Genomic DNA, 18,580 nt, shown 5'->3' on the forward strand with positions numbered 1-18,580 from the left:
TAGCATTTTATAATACTGGTTCAACACTGTGCAGCTATATGTTGACCCGAAGTCACAATATTTGTCCAGGCTCTCCCACCCGATAGGCTTCTGCCACGAATAGTACGATGCCAAGCCTATTTGACTCGCACCGAGTCTCATTTATGCTGCTGTATTCTTATCCGACAGCTGAGACCTGTTTAAGTTGAGGCCAATAAACAGCAGGAGAGTCTGAGTGAAACAGTTAAGTGCTGAAGTTATTATCAAAAGAATAGCCACACCACTGAACTTTCCAGCACAGAAAATTGTCACTATTCAGAGAAAGTGCACTGTATTTAATGTACTGAGCAAGTGCTAAGTAGTTAAACAGTACTGGTGAACAGACTTGGAATTTTCCTTTTATTCAGAGGGTTGTGTCGCATTGCACTGATTTGGCAGTGTTCACCAGTTGGTTCTTGTCTTTAAATTTACTCTGTACCATTGTGCCAATGATCTGGGAATTCAAACCCATTCCACAAAAAACGATCCCAAGCTACTGATTCCAGACTTGGACCAGGGTAGGCCAGGTGATGTAAGATACGTGTGAATTGTGAAATGTGGAAAAATGATGCTCAAGTGATGCCTCTGATTTAATGTTGTACATTGTTATAAACCAACAAGTTGATCAGATCCTTGGAGGAAGTAGTAATGATTCCCCATGTTGGAACCCACAGACAGGGGGTCTCGACTGATGCCAAGATTGATCAGAAATTCACATGAAGCGAATCCATGTTTCGGGTGTGCATAGCACCAAGGTATTGAAGTGCATCTTGTAAAGTCAGAATGTCAGAAACTGGACGGATCACCCGGCATGGACCTCGGCACTGGAAACGACAACGGCAAACCCAGCCCTGTCGACCCTGCAAAGTCCTCCTTACTAACATCTGGGGGCTTGTGCCAAAGTTGGGAGAGCTGTCCCACAGACTAGTCAAGCAACAGCCTGACATAGTCATGCTCACCGAATCATACCTTACAGACAATGTCCCAGACACCGCCATCACCATCCTCAGGTATGTCCTGTCCACCAAGACAGACCCAGCATAAGTAGCAGCACGGTGATATACAGAAGGGAGGGAGTTGCCCTGGGAGTCCTCAACATCTATTCTGGACCCCATGAAGTCTCATGGCATCAGATCAAACATGGACAAGGAAACCTCCTGCTGATTACCACCTACTGCCCTCCCTCAGCTGATGAGTCAGTACTCCTCCATGTTGAACACTACTTGGAGGAAGCACTGAGGGTGGCAAGGGCACAGAATGTACTCTGGGTGGGGGACTTCAACGTCCATCACCAAGAGTGACTCGGTAGCACCACTACTGACCGAGCTGGCCGAGTCCTAAAGGACATAGCTGCTAGACTGGGTCTGCGGCAGGTGGTGAGGGAACCAACAAGAGGGGAAAACATACTTGACTTCGTCCTCACCAATCTGCCTGCCGCAGATGCATCTGTCCATGACAGTATTGGTAGGAGTGACCACGGCACAGTCCTTGTGGAGACGAAGTCCCGCCTTCACATTGAGGATACCTCTTTCGTGTTGTGTGGCATTACCACCGTGCTAAATGGGATAGTTTTTGAACAGATCGAGCAGTGCAAAACTGGGCATCCATAAGGCGCTGTGGGCCATCAGCAGCAGCAGAATTGTACTCAACCACAATCTGTAACCTCATGGCCCAGCATATCCCCCACTCTACCATTACCATCAAGCCAGGAGACCAACCCTGGTTCAATGAAGAGGGCATGCCAGGAGCAGCACCAGGCATACCTCAAAATGAGGTGTCAACCTGGTGAAGCTACAATGCAGGACTGACTATCTGCGTGCCAAACTGCGTAAGCAGCATGCGATAGATAGAGCTAAGCGATCCCATAACCAACGGATCAGATCTAAGCTCTGCAGTCCTGCCACATCCAGCCGTGAATGGTGGTGGACAATTAAACAACTAACTGGAGGAGGTGGCTCCACAAGTATCCCCATCCTCAATGATGGGGGAGCCCAGCACATCAGTGCAAAAGACAAGGCTGAAGCATTTGCAACAATCTTCAGCCAGAAGTGCCGAGTGGATGGTCCATCTCGGCCTCCTCCTGAAGTCCCCAGCATCAGTTGCCAGTCTTCAGCCAATTCGATTCATTCCATGTGATATCAAGATGACTGAAGGCACTGGATACTGCAAAGGCTTTGGGCCCTGACAACATTCCAGCAATAGTACTGAAGACCTGTGCTCCAGAATTTTCTGCGCCCCCCAGCCAAGCTGTTCCAGTACAGCTACAACACTGGCATCCGCCCAGGTATGTCCTGTACACACACAACAGGACAAATCCAACCCAGACAATTGCTGCCCCATCATTCTGCACTCAATCATCAGTCAAGTGATGGAAGGTGTCATCGACAGTGCAATTGTTAAGCAATAACCTAGTCAGTGACGCTCAGTTTGGGTTCCGCCAGGGCCACTCGGCTCCAAACCTCAACACACCCTTGATCCAAACATGGACAAAAGAGCTGAACTCCAGAGGTGAGGTGAGAGTGACTGCCCTTGACATCAAGGCAGCATTTGACCAAGTATGGCATCAAGGAGCCTGAGCAAAACTGGAGTCAATGGGAATCAGGGAAACTCTCCACTGGTTGCAGTCATACCTAGCGCAAAGGAAGATGGTTATGGTTGTTGGAGGTCAGTCATCTGAGCTCCAGGACATCACTGCAGGAGTTCCTCAGGGTAGTGTCCTTGGCCCAACCATCTTCAGCTGCTTCATCAATGACCTTTCTTCAATCATGAGGTCAGAAGTGGGGATGTTCGCTGATGATTGCACAATATTCAGCACCATTTGTAACTCCTCAGATACTGAAGCAGCCTGTGTCCATATGCAGCAAGACCTGGACAACATCCAGGCTTGGGCTGATAAGTGGCAAGTAACATTTGTGCCAGACAAGTTGGAGATGGTCATTGCCTGGCACAAGAGAGAATCTAACCATTTCCCCTTGACGTTCAATGGCATTACGATTGCTGAATCCCTCACTATCAACATACTGGGGGTTACCATTGACCAGAAACCGAACTGCTGTAGCCATATAAATACCATGGTGACGAGCAGGTCAGAGGCTAAGAATCCTGAGGCGCGTAACTCACCTCCTGACTCCCCAAAGCCTGTCCACCATCTACAAGGCACAAGTCAGGAGTGTGATGGAATACTCTCCACTTGCCTGGATGGGGGCAGCTCCAACAACATTCAAGAAACACAAGATCATCCAGGACAAAGCACCCTGCTTGATTGGCACCCCATCCACAAACATTCACTCCCTCCACCACCGATGCACAGTTGCAGCATCTGCAAGATGCACTGCAGCAAAGCACCAAGGCTCCTTAGACAGTACATTCCAAACCCGCGACCTCTACCAACAAGAAGGACAAGGGCAACAGATGCATGGGAACATCATGACCTGCTCGTTCCCTTCCAAACCCCACACACCACTCTGACTTGGAACGATATCGCCGTTGCTTTACTGTCACTGGGTCAAAATCCTAGCGCTCCCTTCCTAACAGCACTGTGGTTATACCTACACCACATGGACTGCAGCGGTTCAAGAAGGCAGCTCACCACCACCTCCTCAAGGGCAATTTGGGATGGGCAATAAATGCTGGCCTCGCCAGCGATGCCTACATCCCATGAACAAATAAAAATGGAAGTACCCCAGTGCCAACAAATGAAGTGACACACTCTTGACTGACAGATGTAATGAGCAGTTTGCAGTGAGTCAAGTGCAATGTGTTTTGACTTGTCTATTCCAGCACCCTCTGAGCCGGCCTCTCACTTTCCACCCTCCATTAAATTGAATTCATCCTAAACTCAGTTGTCATATTCTAAATAGCACCAAATCTGGTTCACTCATCACCTCTGTGCTCGCTCCCAGTCCAGCAACGTCTTTCATTTAAAAAAAAAAAATCCTTGTCCTTGTTTTCCAATTCCTCCATGACATTGTCCCTCCCTTTCTCAGTAACCTCTTCCAGTCCGACAACCTCCAAGTCTCTCTGCGACTCCAATTCTAGTCTCCTGTGTGTTGAACTCCAGAAAGCTGGTTCTGGAAGGATCATGCTGGAGCCTATCTTTCCTCTGTTTCACAGTAATTGTACAGGTTATAAACATGTAGCTTCTCATTCAAAACTCTCCACCGGTCTCAGTAAGTGTCTGCTCCAAAGTGCTGAAGTCAGACCCCAGTTAACACCCTCCACGTGTATACTTGATAAACACGCGATAGACAATTAACAGATTAACATTATGCATCCCCAGTTTTAATTGCTCCACCATTGGTGGTAGGATATAAATGCAAAATGTTGTTGAGTTATTGATGGTTAAATTTGCAATATTAAGCAGAAGGAATTATCCCTTATTCCTTGGGGCACCACTGCTGGCTGAGTGAATGATTGCTTTGTAAAAGGTGATGTGAACTGAAGGACTTGCAGTCGATCCCTGGACTGTGCCAAGTTAGTCAATATCCCCTGGGTGATAGGAAAGATGCTGCAATGATCTGAGTGCACCTCGGTTAAGAAAGAGAAAAACCAATCTGATTTCTAGCCAGTAGTTCCTGTTTGTGTGGGCCCATGGAACCCCAGTCCAATGAGAGGCCTGGAGGATATCCAGTGTTCAACAGTCATTCTCTGAAGTGATTTTAAAAAAAAACCTATCTTCATGGGTGTATTATACTTGTTTGGTCAAAACAGGAACATGAGAAATAGAATCAGGAGTTGTGCATGCAGTCCCTCCAATCTGCTCCACCGTTCATTAAGATCATGGCTGATCTACCTTAACGCCACTTTCCAGCCCTGTCCCCGTATCCTTGATTCACTTTGTGAATCATCTCAGTTCTCAGGAGCCAACCCCATTTCCTGAGTCTAAGTCTCCCAGTTCCAGCCTCTTCAGCCAGGTGAGATTGGAGGACTAATGTGAGGGGGTTCAGCTGCCATTCAACATTCACCACGATCCCATTTACCTAAAGGAAGGCAGTCTTGAGATGAATTTGAAGTGACCTTTTATGTGTTGGAGATTTGTTGTGTTCCTTGCTGAGTTTCAGCATCTTGTCTGCTCCTGCCTTTGTCCTGAAGATATGCTCCTGCTGTTGCCACCCAGCAGGGAGAAAAGCCTGGTTATTCAGAGCAGCCTGTCATGTGGCAGAACAAATTGCTGCCTGCTGTCAGTGCAGTCCTTGTGATTCATTCTGCCAGTTTGAAACTGCTGCCACTGATCCAGGCTACTGTTGAAAGTAGCATCTGTGGTGTTGTCCTATCTGAATCTGACTGTGTAGAGGATCGGTGCTGGAAATTGTCGGCGGAAATGTCTTTGGAAGTAAACAGATTGCAGTTCCCGATGTTTAACACACAGACATACATTTTATCCATAGTGTTAGAAGCAAAGAAATAATTTGCATTCATATCATGCTTTTCACAACCTCAGGCCATCCCAAAGGGCTTCACAGTCAATGAAGTCCTGTGAGTTTTTCCCCCCAATTGCAGTTGGAAGCGTCCATGTTAAAATGTACCTTGTACATTGTCGTGAGTGAGCAAGCTTTGAGTGGTTGTTGCTGCAGTCAGTGCTCACATTGTTTTTTTTCCCCCCAAGAGTTGGTGTAGGATTGGTACACAATTCTGGCTTGTGTGCTCTGTTTGTCTGATGGAGGCTTTACCACGTTCTCCCATTCAGGTGAGGTGAAGGGGCTTGCACAGTGTTGCTGTGGAGAGGCTGGGCAACGCTTGGCAGTGGACAGGCAATGGAAGCCACATTTTGAAGAGTCTTGTCACAGTCAACCTCATGATACACAACAGCAAACTTGCATTTAAACACCACCTTTTAAAATCATCATACATCCCAAGGTGGTTTCCAGCAATGTCGTTGAAGAACATCTGACTTTGAGACAAGGGATATTACGACAGGTGACTAAAGGCTTGTTGCAGAGGTGGGCTTTCAGGAGCATCTTCAAGCAGAAGAGAGAGAGAAATGCAGTGGTCTAGGGATTCAAGAGCTTACGGCCGAGGCAGCTGAAGGCACAGACCCGAGAATGTTTACTGGTGCTGTAATCACCATTTTTGAGTGGAGTCTTTCTGCCACCCTGGTACTCGTTTACTCTTTTACTCTGTTTACTCTGTGCTGCTGCTTTTACAATTGGGCTCTTCAGTATATCTGAGTGATTTGTTTTTAATGCAGTGAAGACCTATGTTCAGGTATTTAGTCAGGGATTATTGGGTTGCTGGTCCTTACAGGTTTCAGTGTGTAGCTGTAGATAAAAATGATAATTGAGGAGGGAATCCAGGCTGATAACGACCACCTTGTTTTGCCTTGCACCAACATCCCTTTTGTCATTGAATTTCTCCTGTTTTCTACCCTATCACTGACATTCCTTCTTGTTTTTCCCCTTCCCTGCCTCTGCACTTAATTAAAACCTGTCATATCTTGAACTTTTTGCACTTTTGACAAAAGGATTTGGTGCTGAAAAGTTAACTCTGTTTCCTCACTCCACAGATGCTTCCAGACCTGCTGAACATCTCCACCATTTTTCTGTTTTGATTTCAGATTTCTAGCACCTTCAGGATTTTGCTTTTGGTTATCTGAACTTCTCAGATAATTGAGAATCCTCCTATTCCTTTGACTGTCCATCCTAAACAGGCCAGGATCGATCAAGTTACCAAGGAGACCCAGATGTCTCCAGTATTAAAATGGTGTCAGGATTGTGAGGTTGATTTGACCGGGATGCTGGATGATTAATTCCTGCCAGTGTTTTCAGCCCAAAGCACTGAATGGTTAGTAAAATTTACCAGGTGCTGGGCATCCAGAGAAAAGGAAGATGAGCTGGCAGTACCTCATCTTTCAATCATCCAAACACACATCTCTTACAATCAATGACTTTTAGGTGCAGTCATTGCTGTGTTGATGAATGCGGAAGGCAGTTCTCGCAGTGCAAATTGGCAGAAACAGCAAGATACAATGCCTCAAAAGACCATTGCAGTCAATCTGTCAGATTAGATGTAGACCTACGAATTAGGAGTCGGCCACTCAGCCCCTTGAGCCTGCTCCGCCATTCAACAAGATCTGATTGTAACCTCAACTCCACGTTCCCGCCTACCCCTAATAACCTTTCACCCCCTTGTTTATCAAGAATCTGTCTGCCTCTGCCTTAAAAATATTCAAAGACTTTGCTTCTACTGCCTTTTGAGGGAGAGAGTTCCAAAAATTTCTCCTCATCTCTCTTAAATGGCTGACCCCTTTATTTTGAAACAGTCACCCTTAGTTACAGATTCTCCTACAAGGGGAAACATCCTTTCCACATCCACCCAGTCAAGACCCCTCAGGATCTTATGTTTCAATCAAGTCGCCTCTTACTCTAATAAACTCCAGCGGATACAAGCCTAGCCTGTCCAGTCATTCCTGAAAAGACAACCCGCCCATTCCATGCATTAGTCCAGTAAATCTTCTCTGAACTGTTTGCAGTGTATTTACATCCTTCCTTAAATAAGGAGACCAGTACTGTACACAGTGCTCCAGATTTGGTCTCCCCATTGCCTTGTATAACTGAAGCAAAACCTCCCTACTTTTGTATTCAGTTGCCCTCGCGATAAACGATAACATTCTATTCGCTTTCCTGATTACTTGCTGTATCTGCATACTCACCTTTTACAATTTATGCATTAGGACACCCAGATCCCTCTGCATCTCCGAGCTCTGCAATATCTCACCATTTAGGTAATATGCTTTTTTATTCTTCTTGCTAAAATGGACAATTTCACATTTTCCCACAATATGCTCCATTTGCCAGATCTTTGCCCACTCACTTAACCTATCTATATATCACTTTGTGGCCTCCTTAAGTCCTCTTCACAGCTTACTTTCCTACCTATCTTTGTGTCATCAGCAAATTGAGCAACCATGCCTTTGTAAAAAGTTGAGGCCCCAGCACAGATCCCTGTGGCACACTACTCGTTACATCTTGCCAACCAGAAATGACCCATTTATGCCGACTCTCTCTTTCCTGTTAACTCGCCAATCATCTGTGCACATAACATCGTGAGTGGAGTCTGAGGTTGGGGGTGTTGAAAACAATTTGAAATCTTGGCTGGCGTGGCTTGGTTGCCATCTGAAATCCAAGATTTGGTACTGTGTTTGAGAACTTGTGCTAATAAGGTCTGTCCTGACTATTTCGCAGGCGGTTTTGCCATCGTGTTCCTAGTGAAGACTCATAATGGGGTGAAAAGTGCACTGAAGAGGATGTATGTCAACAATGAACATGACCTGCAGGTCTGCAAGCGAGAGATCCAGATCATGGTGAGTGGCAAATGTTATTTACATGGGAGAACGTTAGGAACTACCAAGGGCCGCGTATCTTTCTGGTCTGCAGTTTGAGACTGTTTGGTTTGAATACACATTTAACGGGGCAAATTATCATGTGGGACCTCTGCCACTTGAAGTCGTGGCTCGAAAGGTAGGGAGGGGAGCGAAGTCCACGGTAAAATAATTAGATAGGAGTTGGGGGGAAATCCCTGGCAAAAGAAAATCTGGTCAGAGTGGACATGATTGGCCGAATAACTTTTTCTCAATTCAGATTTGATCTTGCATGAAATAACTCTCTGTCTGCCTCTCCTCCCTCTCTTGCCATGCTCTCTGTGCATTCATTGCATGAGAATATCTCCTCTCTGCTGTCCTGTTCTGTTGCCCAGCCCTTGTTTGTCTGACGCCTTTAGACTCATCCTCTTGTTCGTCTCAGTTGCATCCTGACCATCCGGGACCGAGAATAAGCTTCAAGAGACGTAAATTGATCAAAAAATAATTTCATGTTGAAATGTTGCTGAACGACTTCGTGTCTAAAATGAGTTTTGGATGTAGTAGATTTAGTTTTCCATAATTATGACCATGTCTGGTATATGTGGCAGGAAGAGTGTGTAGACTGTTACTGGGAGCCATCATTCTGTATTTCTGCACCATGAATGGTGATGACTGGCTTTGACCCTTAGCTCGGTGTTTTTATTTCTCCCATTCCTATCTTCTTTCCTCTACTGAAGGTGCTGATTGATGCTGAGATACAACTGCACCAGCTTCAGCTCTTTGGCGTCCTGTCCAGGCAGCCTTTCTTCTTGCATGGGTACAGAAAGGTAATGTTGGCAGACTGTGTTACTTACAGGGTGGACCCTGACTGAACCCAGTGCAATTCACACTGAAGCCCCAACACACACGCTTTCTAGCAGGATAGCTGCATAGCAGTCGGGCTTCGGAGTTGTGGCTCATTTCCACTCTTCCCCTGTGATCACGTGGCCAGATGTCATAACTCTTGTGCTGCTCTGGCTGCGATCAACACAATACCACTTTATCGTGACAAGTGACTGCTTCTCAAATGGTTATTTGGACAGCAATATGATGCCAGTAAAAATTAGCCATGACCCGCTTGTGACCATGTATTCTCTTTGTTGCAGAGGGACCTAGCAGGGCATAAGAACATTGTTGGATATATTGATTCCAGTACCACGGCTGTTGGCTCCGGAGAAGTCTGGGAAGTGCTGATCCTGATGGATTTTTGTCGAGGTGAGGACTTTTCTCCCATTAGCTAATGGAGCCTGCCTTAATGCAGTGTGTGATTTGATTTGTTGCAGCGGTGGGAATAAATATCAGTGCCCTCCATTTTAATTCCTTCATCGCCTCTTAATGCATCTTTGGGGAATCAACTGACCATTCTGAGATAGGATTGTTGGAGAAATGTATGTACTTCACCGCATTTATACCGTGCTGCTTTACCAGGGCAAATAACAACTGAAGAGTTTGCAAAATGTGAAAGCAATGTTTGTTTTTTTTTGATATTTAAACAGTCACTTGGAACCAACTCTTAATTGACTGTCACAGGGAAGCATTTCAGCCAGTCAGAAGCCATCTCTTGATCTTGAAAACAACCTCATGGTTTGTGTTGAATTTGACCACATATTTTCTACAATACCCATTGGCAGGCTGAGCTATCAGTCAAATCAAGGTTGGCTCTTGAACAAAGGAGTTTTTAATTTAAATTTGCAAACATTATACTTGTCAGATTTTCTTTGAAAGGAAAAACTTAAGTACTTGGAAACCATGACCAGGGAAGGATACGAGATTTGCACAGGAATATCAGTGATTAAACTTGAGAAGTTTTCTGCCTTTTTGCATCCCCCACCCCCGTTGCACGTACTTGCCTGCACAGAAGACATGCATCATAGTTTTGAATACAAAGCATGAGGAACAGCCAAACAGTCGATTTTTTTTTTCATATTGCGGTCAGCAGGAAATTTATGCGGTCTCGTTCCTCCAAATGTCCTCTACAGCATAAACGCACTCATTAAATGCTGGCCTCGCCAGCGACCCCCATACCCCACGAATGAATTCAAAGAAAAAAAAACTCTGAATGGTAACAGCCTAGACTGACGCAAATGGACTGTCGGACCAAGATTTTGAGAATAGGATGGGAGTAAGATGTCACCTTTTCCAATTCAACTCTTTGAACAGGGAGGTATTGTGGAATGACAGTCATGCACATTTATGTGCCTGTTGAGTTTTGTCTAAGTATAGTGCTGCCAATTTTGCATGAGAAGTCCTGTAGGTCGTGAACATGCCACGTTGCTGACAAATCTCTTGCCCCCTTCATCTTCATCCAGGCTAAAGGGCTGAGGTCGGGAAGAGAAGGTAGGGCAAGGGCAGTAGTGATAATTTGATGACAACCTTTTGAGTTTGGAGTGAGGGAGCAGAAGTTTTCTTGTTTGGAGTCGGGTCAAGGAGACTCTTGGCATCATTTCTGTCAACTGTCGTAGATGAAAAAGGCTGCTTCCTTGACCAGCGTGGAACTTCCGCTGTAAGTAAATGATCCAAACTTTTTGCTCACCGGAAGAGAAATCCTTCAGAAGTGAGGCCTGTTTATAGAATGGTAAAAGCTTTCTGGATCTCGTACTTTGCCTGTTCTTTGTGAGGCAGTTGCTCAGCATTGTCACTTGTTCAGCCATTAGATAAACCATGGTTCCGAAGCGTGAATGTTTGCTGATAAAGCTGTCATCACAGCTTTCGAAGCTTCGTGTTGCTGGAAGAGAGACCTTGGTGTGTTGCTGTTCCCTCTTTTATTTCGTGTCCAGTGCTGATTTGTTTGATTCTACTGTGTTAAGTGGAGTCTGCATTTACTGCACCAGTGAAGTGAACTGTTTGGGCTCCGTGAATTAACTCGACTGAAGTGAGCTCCCTTTATCCAGCAGCACATTCAAAGACACTCATTTTTTGCTCGTTTGCACTTGTCATCTGTTGCTCCAGAGAATAAGGCTATTGATATTGTAGAGTACAGCTGGAGGAGGGAGACTCCAGCATCTCCTGTAATATAACAAGAACCGATTGGTTCTCGTGTGGTCTGTCAGTACCTTGGATGCCTCGTGTATGCAGGAAAATGTGGGACAATGCAGGGGCAAACACTTGTGCAGATGAATAATGCTCCTGGGTTGAGGACAAAATGCTGCACCTGATCACAGTAATTGCCACTCTACTCTTCTGCCAGCTGTTGGAGAGGAACATTGGGCAACTTGTCCACATTTTTCATGATATGAATTCCGTGCTCCATTTCCTTGAGAAACATTTAGCTTGGACTTTGCAATTCCCAAACGTTGGGTGCAAAATTGTAGCTTTCATCCCGTTCGTGACTGCAGCAGGTTAGGATGTCTTTGGAGTGATGTTTGGCCTCAGCCAGAGTATTGCGTTCACTTCTGGGCAGTGCACTTCAGGAAAGATGTGAGGGCATTGGAGAGAATACAGAAAAGGTTCACGAGAATGGTTCCAAGGATGAGGAATTTCAGTTATGAGGATAGATTGGAGAACTTAGGACTGCTGTCTTGGAGAAGAGGAGGCTGAGAGGTGATTTGATCGAGGTATTCAAAATCATGAGGGGTCTGGGCAGAGTAGATCGGGAGAAACTGTTGCCACTCGTGAAAGGATCGAAAATGAGAGGGCACAGATTTCATGTAATTGGTGAAAGAAGCAGAAGTGACATGAAATCTTTTTCACGCAGCGAATGGTTAAGGTCTGGAATGCACTCCCTGAGAGTGTGCTGGAGGCATGTTCAATTGAAACATTCAAAAGAGAATTGGACTATTCGATGAAAAGGAAGAATGTGCCGTGTTATGGGGAGAAGGCAGGGGAATGGAATTGAGTGAACTGCTCTTTCGGAGAGACAGTGTGGACATAATGGGTTGAATGGCCTCCTTCTGCACTGTAAGAATTCTGTGATTCTATGGAGAGTGATTGCAGGTTTCGATGGCGACAGCTGTCGGTTCCATGATCCTATTTTGTTTTTGCTCTTAAACACCAGAAGTTAACATGTTGTTTTCCTAGCGTTGTCTGCACAAGAAAACCTGTGCTTTTTATTTATTTGCAGACATAGTTCTTCCTCATCACTCACTTTGCATTTATCTATTTGACTGATGGAGGAAGCGGAGAGGGACTTGTTCCAATACCTCTGTCGGTATTGCTTTGAAAGAATAAAAGCAAAATGCTGCGGATGCTGGAAATCTGAAATAAAAACAAGAAATGCTGGAACCACTCAGCAGTTCTGGCAGCATCTGTGGAAAGAGAAGCAGAGTTAACGTTTCGGGTCAGTGACCCTTCTTTGGGTTCTGAAGAAGGGTCACTGACCCGAAATGTTAACTCTGCTTCTCTTTCCACAGATGCTGCCAGACCTGCTAAGTGGTTCCAGCATTTCTTGTTTTTATTATTGCTTTGAAAACGTTGTGCGAGAGCACCTGTAGTCAAACTTCACACTAAACCGACCCATAGGAAGTGGCTGAACTTGGGAGCTCAAATTGTGGTGCATTATGGGGACTGTGCTTGGTCCTTGATCCAACTTTGGCTCCTTGTGCATCCCCCTACTTAGTCCACCATTGGCAGCTGTGCCTTTTGCTTCCTCGGCTCTCAGCTGTGGAATTCATTCCCTTCACCTCCAGCTCTCCATCAGTGCTTCTTAAAACCTACCTCTTTGACCAAACCTTTTGCTCACCTGTCCGAACTTCTCTTTCTTAGGCACTACGCCAATTTCTAATTCGTTCAGCTCCTTCAAAGTGCATTGGGTCGTTCTACTATAAGTTGTCCTTGTGGTACAATATCCCAAACACTCATCCTGTCACTCTGTGCTGTAGTACACTATGGTTCCAATACAGTGGCAAATTCCAGAAGGTGGAAGGATCATTTCCCTCGCTCATTCACTTGTTTGAAATGCAGCTGCGACAGCCTGGCTTTGCAGGAAATCTGGAGGTGGGTGGGGTGGAGTGAAAGGCGGCGTTTTGTTTTATATCTAAGATAGCTTCATGTGTATGCAAATATTTTTTTAACCTAGTTTTTGCCAACAATCAAAATCTTTTCAGTTTACTTTCGTATGTGAGAAAACTTATTGCAAAATAGCCAAACAAATGGGAGACATTAAAAGTGATTCACCAATCAATAATCCGCCTGAAAGCCACAAGCTCCTGAATAGACCATTTCTGGCACTGCCACTTCAAACGTTGCTTTGTTAAGTGGGGGTTCGTTCATGGCACTTGGTTGAATGTAAAGCTAGTGCCTCAGTGAAAGCTGCTATTGCAGCCCGTATACCCCTTTCTAGACTGGAACCAAAGCTCTGTCATGCAATGTAACCTTTTTCAAAAAAACTTGCTCAGTGCTCTGCTTCAACATTTTCTCAATGTTCATTGTTCAGCAGCACGCTGCATGTTACAATGCTGCAACTGAATTTCAATCATCCTGTGGTCTGTGGAAATGCTTGCTGTGTGATATTCCTCTGGATTGGAAGCAGTGCAGCAGGATAGTATTTCAACCAGTTTCCATATGTCAACCCCGCCTTTGGTACTTATTGCAAGACAATGTTGTCATGTTCAACAAGTTTTGGACACCAGCTGAAAAATCTTTAGAAGTTGGCTCTTCCTGCGATCAACTTTCCAAATGGAATTAAGTTGATCTGGAGGAGGAGCTGAAATCGAAAACCCCTGAAAGAGGAGAGCTTCATGAATCTAAGTGAGAAGCTCACACGGCTGTTGAAATGTGGTTTTCAACTTTCCAGACGAGTGAGGATTGATGGGGTTTCTTTCTTGCTAACTTGTGCTGCAGCAGAAAGGCAGAGATGGGTGAGTGGTATCAAGGTCCGGTGTTGTCTAGTTCTCTTAATAGTGCAGAAGTTGCCTGAAGGCTGAGGCCATCACAGATCATCTGTACCTCTTCGTTTTAGGTCTCGAAATTCTCCGTGACTACTGACCAACTTAAGAGCTCACCAGTTGAAGCGTTCTGCCCACTTGTCATAGTGCTGCAGCTTGCCTTAAAGTTGAGCTACATGTTTGCCCTTTCTGTATTGTTTGGTCTCTTGGGCCCCTTCAACTTGCTGAGTTTCAATGCCGAGGAGCTCCAGGATCTGTCATCTTCCATTGCTGTGTTGGGTCTGTGTGTGTAATGCCACGAGGCGGGCTGCGGCTGAGCTATATTTGTTCAGATGAGTTTGGTAGGCGATATTGAGCTTTTGTTGCCCCTTTTCTTGTTGCAGGAGGTCAAGTGGTGAACCTGATGAACCAACGGTTGCAGACCGGTTTCACTGAGAACGAGGTATTGCAGATATTTTGTGATACATGTGAAGCGGTAGCGAGGTTGCACCAGTGCAAAACACCCATCATCCACCGGGATTTAAAGGTGATTGAAACTTGCTGTCGGAGATCTGACAATCCAAAGAAACATGTATCTTAGAAACTGTTGGCCAGTCCACCATTCCGATCTTGTAACTGACATGGTGGCACACAGGAGGTTTCCTCCCACCCTCCCCCCACGGTAATGAATCATGGCCAGAAATCATTGTTCGTCTCGGGGTGTCCTCCCACTGTCGTTTCCCACCAATAGTGAGTTGTGAACACAAAGCAGGGTTTTATCATGTATGCAGTTTGGGTCCCCGTCCCACTTCATCCAATATAATGAATCATCACTGTGAAGCAGTGTCTTGCCATATAATGGAACAGTGTTTTTCTCTCTCCGTCCCTTTCCTTCCCCAATCTCCCTAGTGTATTGAACCATGAGCATGTGTCTTCGTACATGATGAAGCTCTTGGTCTTTGCCTCTCCCCAGTGTGATAAATCATGAGCACAAAGCAATGCCTTACTTCTTCCCATCTCCTTAATATATTGTGAGCACAAAGCAGTGTCCTGCCACAAGACGCAGCAGCATGTTTTTATAGCCGTGCTGTGTGGTAATTATTTGAGTGTGTTTATTTTTGGAACAGTGAGAGATTTTGATAGCAACTCAATCAGAGCAGCTATGAGGCAGTGGCGCCTGTAAGGCTGAGTGTGGACAATCCAGTAAGGTTCCAAACTTGATCACTGATCGATGGTGCTTGAGCTGATGATCAGAATGCCAGAAATTGGCCTCTGTACTCCTGGGTTCTGAAGGAGGGGGAGGGAAATTAAACCAGCCAAGGGTTTTTCCTTTCACCGAAGGCGGTTGAGTGACTGCAACAGGACGGCTTGAGCATGGCTGTGATTTCCTTCATAACACGATAGACCCGCTGTCACCCACGGTCGAAACTCAGGCAGTGGGAGTGGGGAGCGACATTGGGAAACAGGAAAATGGAATTGGGGTGGGGCAGTGGAAGCATTGTGACGTATGAAATATATGGAGAGCTGTGTGTTTAAAAATCTGCACTCTGTGTGGGTGGTGGAATGAGGTCCATCAGCTGGATGTTTTCTTTACTAAGTATTGGTAATGTTCCTCTGCAGGTTGAAAACATACTGCTTCATGACAAAGGGCATTATGTTTTGTGTGACTTCGGAAGCGCGACAAATAAATTCCAGAATCCTCAGCTCGAAGGAGTCAACACAGTTGAAGATGAAATTAAAAAGTAAGTGTCTTTTGTTTCATGTTACTCATTAATACAGCATCACAATATCAGGGAACTTCGTCCATTTCAGCAGTTCTGGTTATGGTACTGGACTTGTAACCCAGAAATTGCACTTGGATTCCATCATGGGAAGTTTGAATTCAATTTGCCAATCAGTCTGGCAATTTCTGGACGTGCAGAACTGGTTAATTAACATGTTTCAGGGAAGGGAACTTGGCACGCTTACAAAAGTAAAATACTGTAGACACTAATTCTGAAGAAACAGCAGCAAATGCTGAAAATAATCAGGTCTGGCAGCATCTTTGTTTACGTTTCAGGTTTATGGCCCTTCGCAAGGTCGTGGAGTTGAAATATTAACTCCATTTTTCTCTCTCTGCAGATGCTGCCTGACCTGTTGAGTATTTCCAGCACTTCTTGTTCCCATTAACTTGATAGTCTTACCCGGTGCAGCCGACACGTGATTCTGTTGGGCTTATCACTCCTTCTCGTAAGCCACCATGGAGCAAGAAAATGGCTGACCGTTATCTTTGCTCAACTCGAGACAGGCATGAAATATGTCTTTGCTACATGCTGAGAATAAACATTTTTTTTTGTTGAAAAATTGGCCCTTCCACATCTGAAGGAGAAAGTTATGGTACTTACTGGGTTGTAGTGTTGATTCACACTCAAAATGTTCTTCATTCTTTGTTTCCAATAATGACTGATTTGAGTGTCTCCAGTAGCTTCTGGAACTCAGCTTCCTGCCAATGGAGGCAGCTTCTGATCTCAAGGCTTTGTTTATGATAAACCAAAGGCATTTGTCATCGAGTCTTTCTCCAGTGTTAATGGAAGACTTTCAGTAGTTACAGGGCCAGTTTGCAGCACGGCGTATTCTGGGCTTGCAGCGTCTTGCAAGCACTCACTGCCTCAGGATCTGTGCCCGCTTCAAAGGATGTCCTATTACTTCTGATGGAAACCCTTTCAGCTATGAATTATTGAACTCTTGCCAAATATGAAAGGTCACATCAAAATGTGTACAGCTGAGGAGATGGAATGGCTTCACTCGGAGCGAAACAGCAACAATCCTGATGATGATCCATGTTTTACATTGAATCAGCGTGAAATATCAACACGATACATCCAACAGACTTGAAATTCACCTAACTCATTATTCTGAGTTTGCAGTGACTTTCCACTGATCTCCCTTCCCGGGAATGGATTCCGAACGGTTACAGCACAGAAGGAGGCCGTTCGGCCCATTGTGTCCATGCCTGTGAGAGCAACTCTGCTTGTCCTACTACCCTGCCTTTTCCCTGCAAATGTTTTCAGATAATCATCCAATTTCCTTTTGAATGCCTCGATTGAAGCTGCCTCCACCACACTCTCAGGCAGTGCATTCCAGATCCTAACCACTCACTGTGCAAAAAAAAATACTTTTCCTCATGTCACATCTGGTTGTTTTGCCATTCACCTTAAATTGGTGTCATCTGCTTCTCAACCCTTCTGCCAATGGGAACAGTTTCTCCCTGTCTACTCTGTCCAAATCCCCGTAAAGCTTTCCACGCTTCTACTGTCTTTCCTGACACCTTCTCTTCTCTACGGGGACCAACCTCTACTTCTCCAATCGATGCACGTAACTGAAGTCTCTGATCCCCGGAACCATTGTCGTCAATCTTTGCTGCATCCTCTCTAATGCCTTCACATACTTCCTGAAGTGTGGTGCCCAGAATTGGAAACAGTGCAGTTGAGGCCGAACCAGTGTTTTATGAAGATTCACCATAGTTTCACTGTTTTCGTATTCTGCCTTGAGTTCTCAAGCCCAGGACTCCGAGTTCCTTGTGAACTGCTTTCTCAACATGCCCTGCCACCTTCAACGATTTGTGCACTTGTTCAGTGTGTGGAAATAACCAGTCAAGGATTTTCATATGTGCCCATTCCAGATTCTGCTCAAACACTTGAATAAACTTGGGCTCAACCATGATCCCTGTTAGCATTCATATGAGTCACTGTCAGTGAAATTTTCTCTGCTGGACTATGAATGTTTATGAATGCAGTTTCAGGACTGAATGCTGCAGAACAATGTCCACAGAAAACTGAGAGTTGCAGAAATACTTTGAGCAAGACCTTGTTGCAGCAACCGTTTCTAATTCTCCTCCTAAACCATTTCTCCTCGCCAGCAAGAAGATTGGATTTCACTTTCCACAAGTGAGACAGACAGACCGACCCACCCACCCACCATATCTAGTGATCAGCACAAAGTTGCAATCCAGTTTTCCAGTCTGCTGTGATGTTCTCTTTTTATACCCGAGTATAGTTGGTTAAACTGTACCCGAAATGCTTTCATCGCAAACATCATTAAGCAAGTGCACTGCTATGCTGTTCTCTGAGAAGGGGAAAAAAAAAAGCTGAATCTCAGTATTGAGGCTCTGAATATGAGTTCAAGTCCTGGGATTCCATGAGGGATAGAATTTAAAAGTAGAACATTTTATAGTGAACTTGCATAGAACCCTCGACAGACAGCACTTAGGATTATTGTGAATTGTTCTGGTCTCCATAATGTAAAAAGGATTTAGAGACAATGCAGAAGGTGCAAAAAAGAGTTTTACGAGAATGATTTCAAAACTGAGAGTTTTTTCCTTATTGGGAGAGATTGAAAAGGCTGGAGCTCTGTTTTTGACGAGAAGGCCAAGGGGTGACCTGGCTGA

The 18,580-nt window shown here is 45.1% G+C and overlaps 1 protein-coding gene across 4 annotated transcripts in view; it reads left to right on the forward strand.

Moving 5' to 3' along the window:
• LOC137357047 (AP2-associated protein kinase 1-like) overlaps positions 1-18,580 on the forward strand; it is a 100,639-nt gene that overhangs the window by 12,569 nt on the left and 69,490 nt on the right. For all 4 annotated transcript variants that reach the window (XM_068023007.1, XM_068023009.1, XM_068023011.1 and 1 more), the window contains exons 2-5: positions 8,199-8,317; positions 9,460-9,568; positions 14,559-14,701; positions 15,775-15,896. In XM_068023007.1, the coding sequence (XP_067879108.1) occupies positions 8,199-8,317; positions 9,460-9,568; positions 14,559-14,701; positions 15,775-15,896 (493 nt within the window). The remainder of the gene's footprint in view (positions 1-8,198; positions 8,318-9,459; positions 9,569-14,558; positions 14,702-15,774; positions 15,897-18,580) is intronic.

Source organism: Heterodontus francisci, chromosome 47, assembly GCF_036365525.1.
Source record: "Heterodontus francisci isolate sHetFra1 chromosome 47, sHetFra1.hap1, whole genome shotgun sequence".
In the NCBI taxonomy this organism is placed as follows: domain Eukaryota; kingdom Metazoa; phylum Chordata; class Chondrichthyes; order Heterodontiformes; family Heterodontidae; genus Heterodontus; species Heterodontus francisci.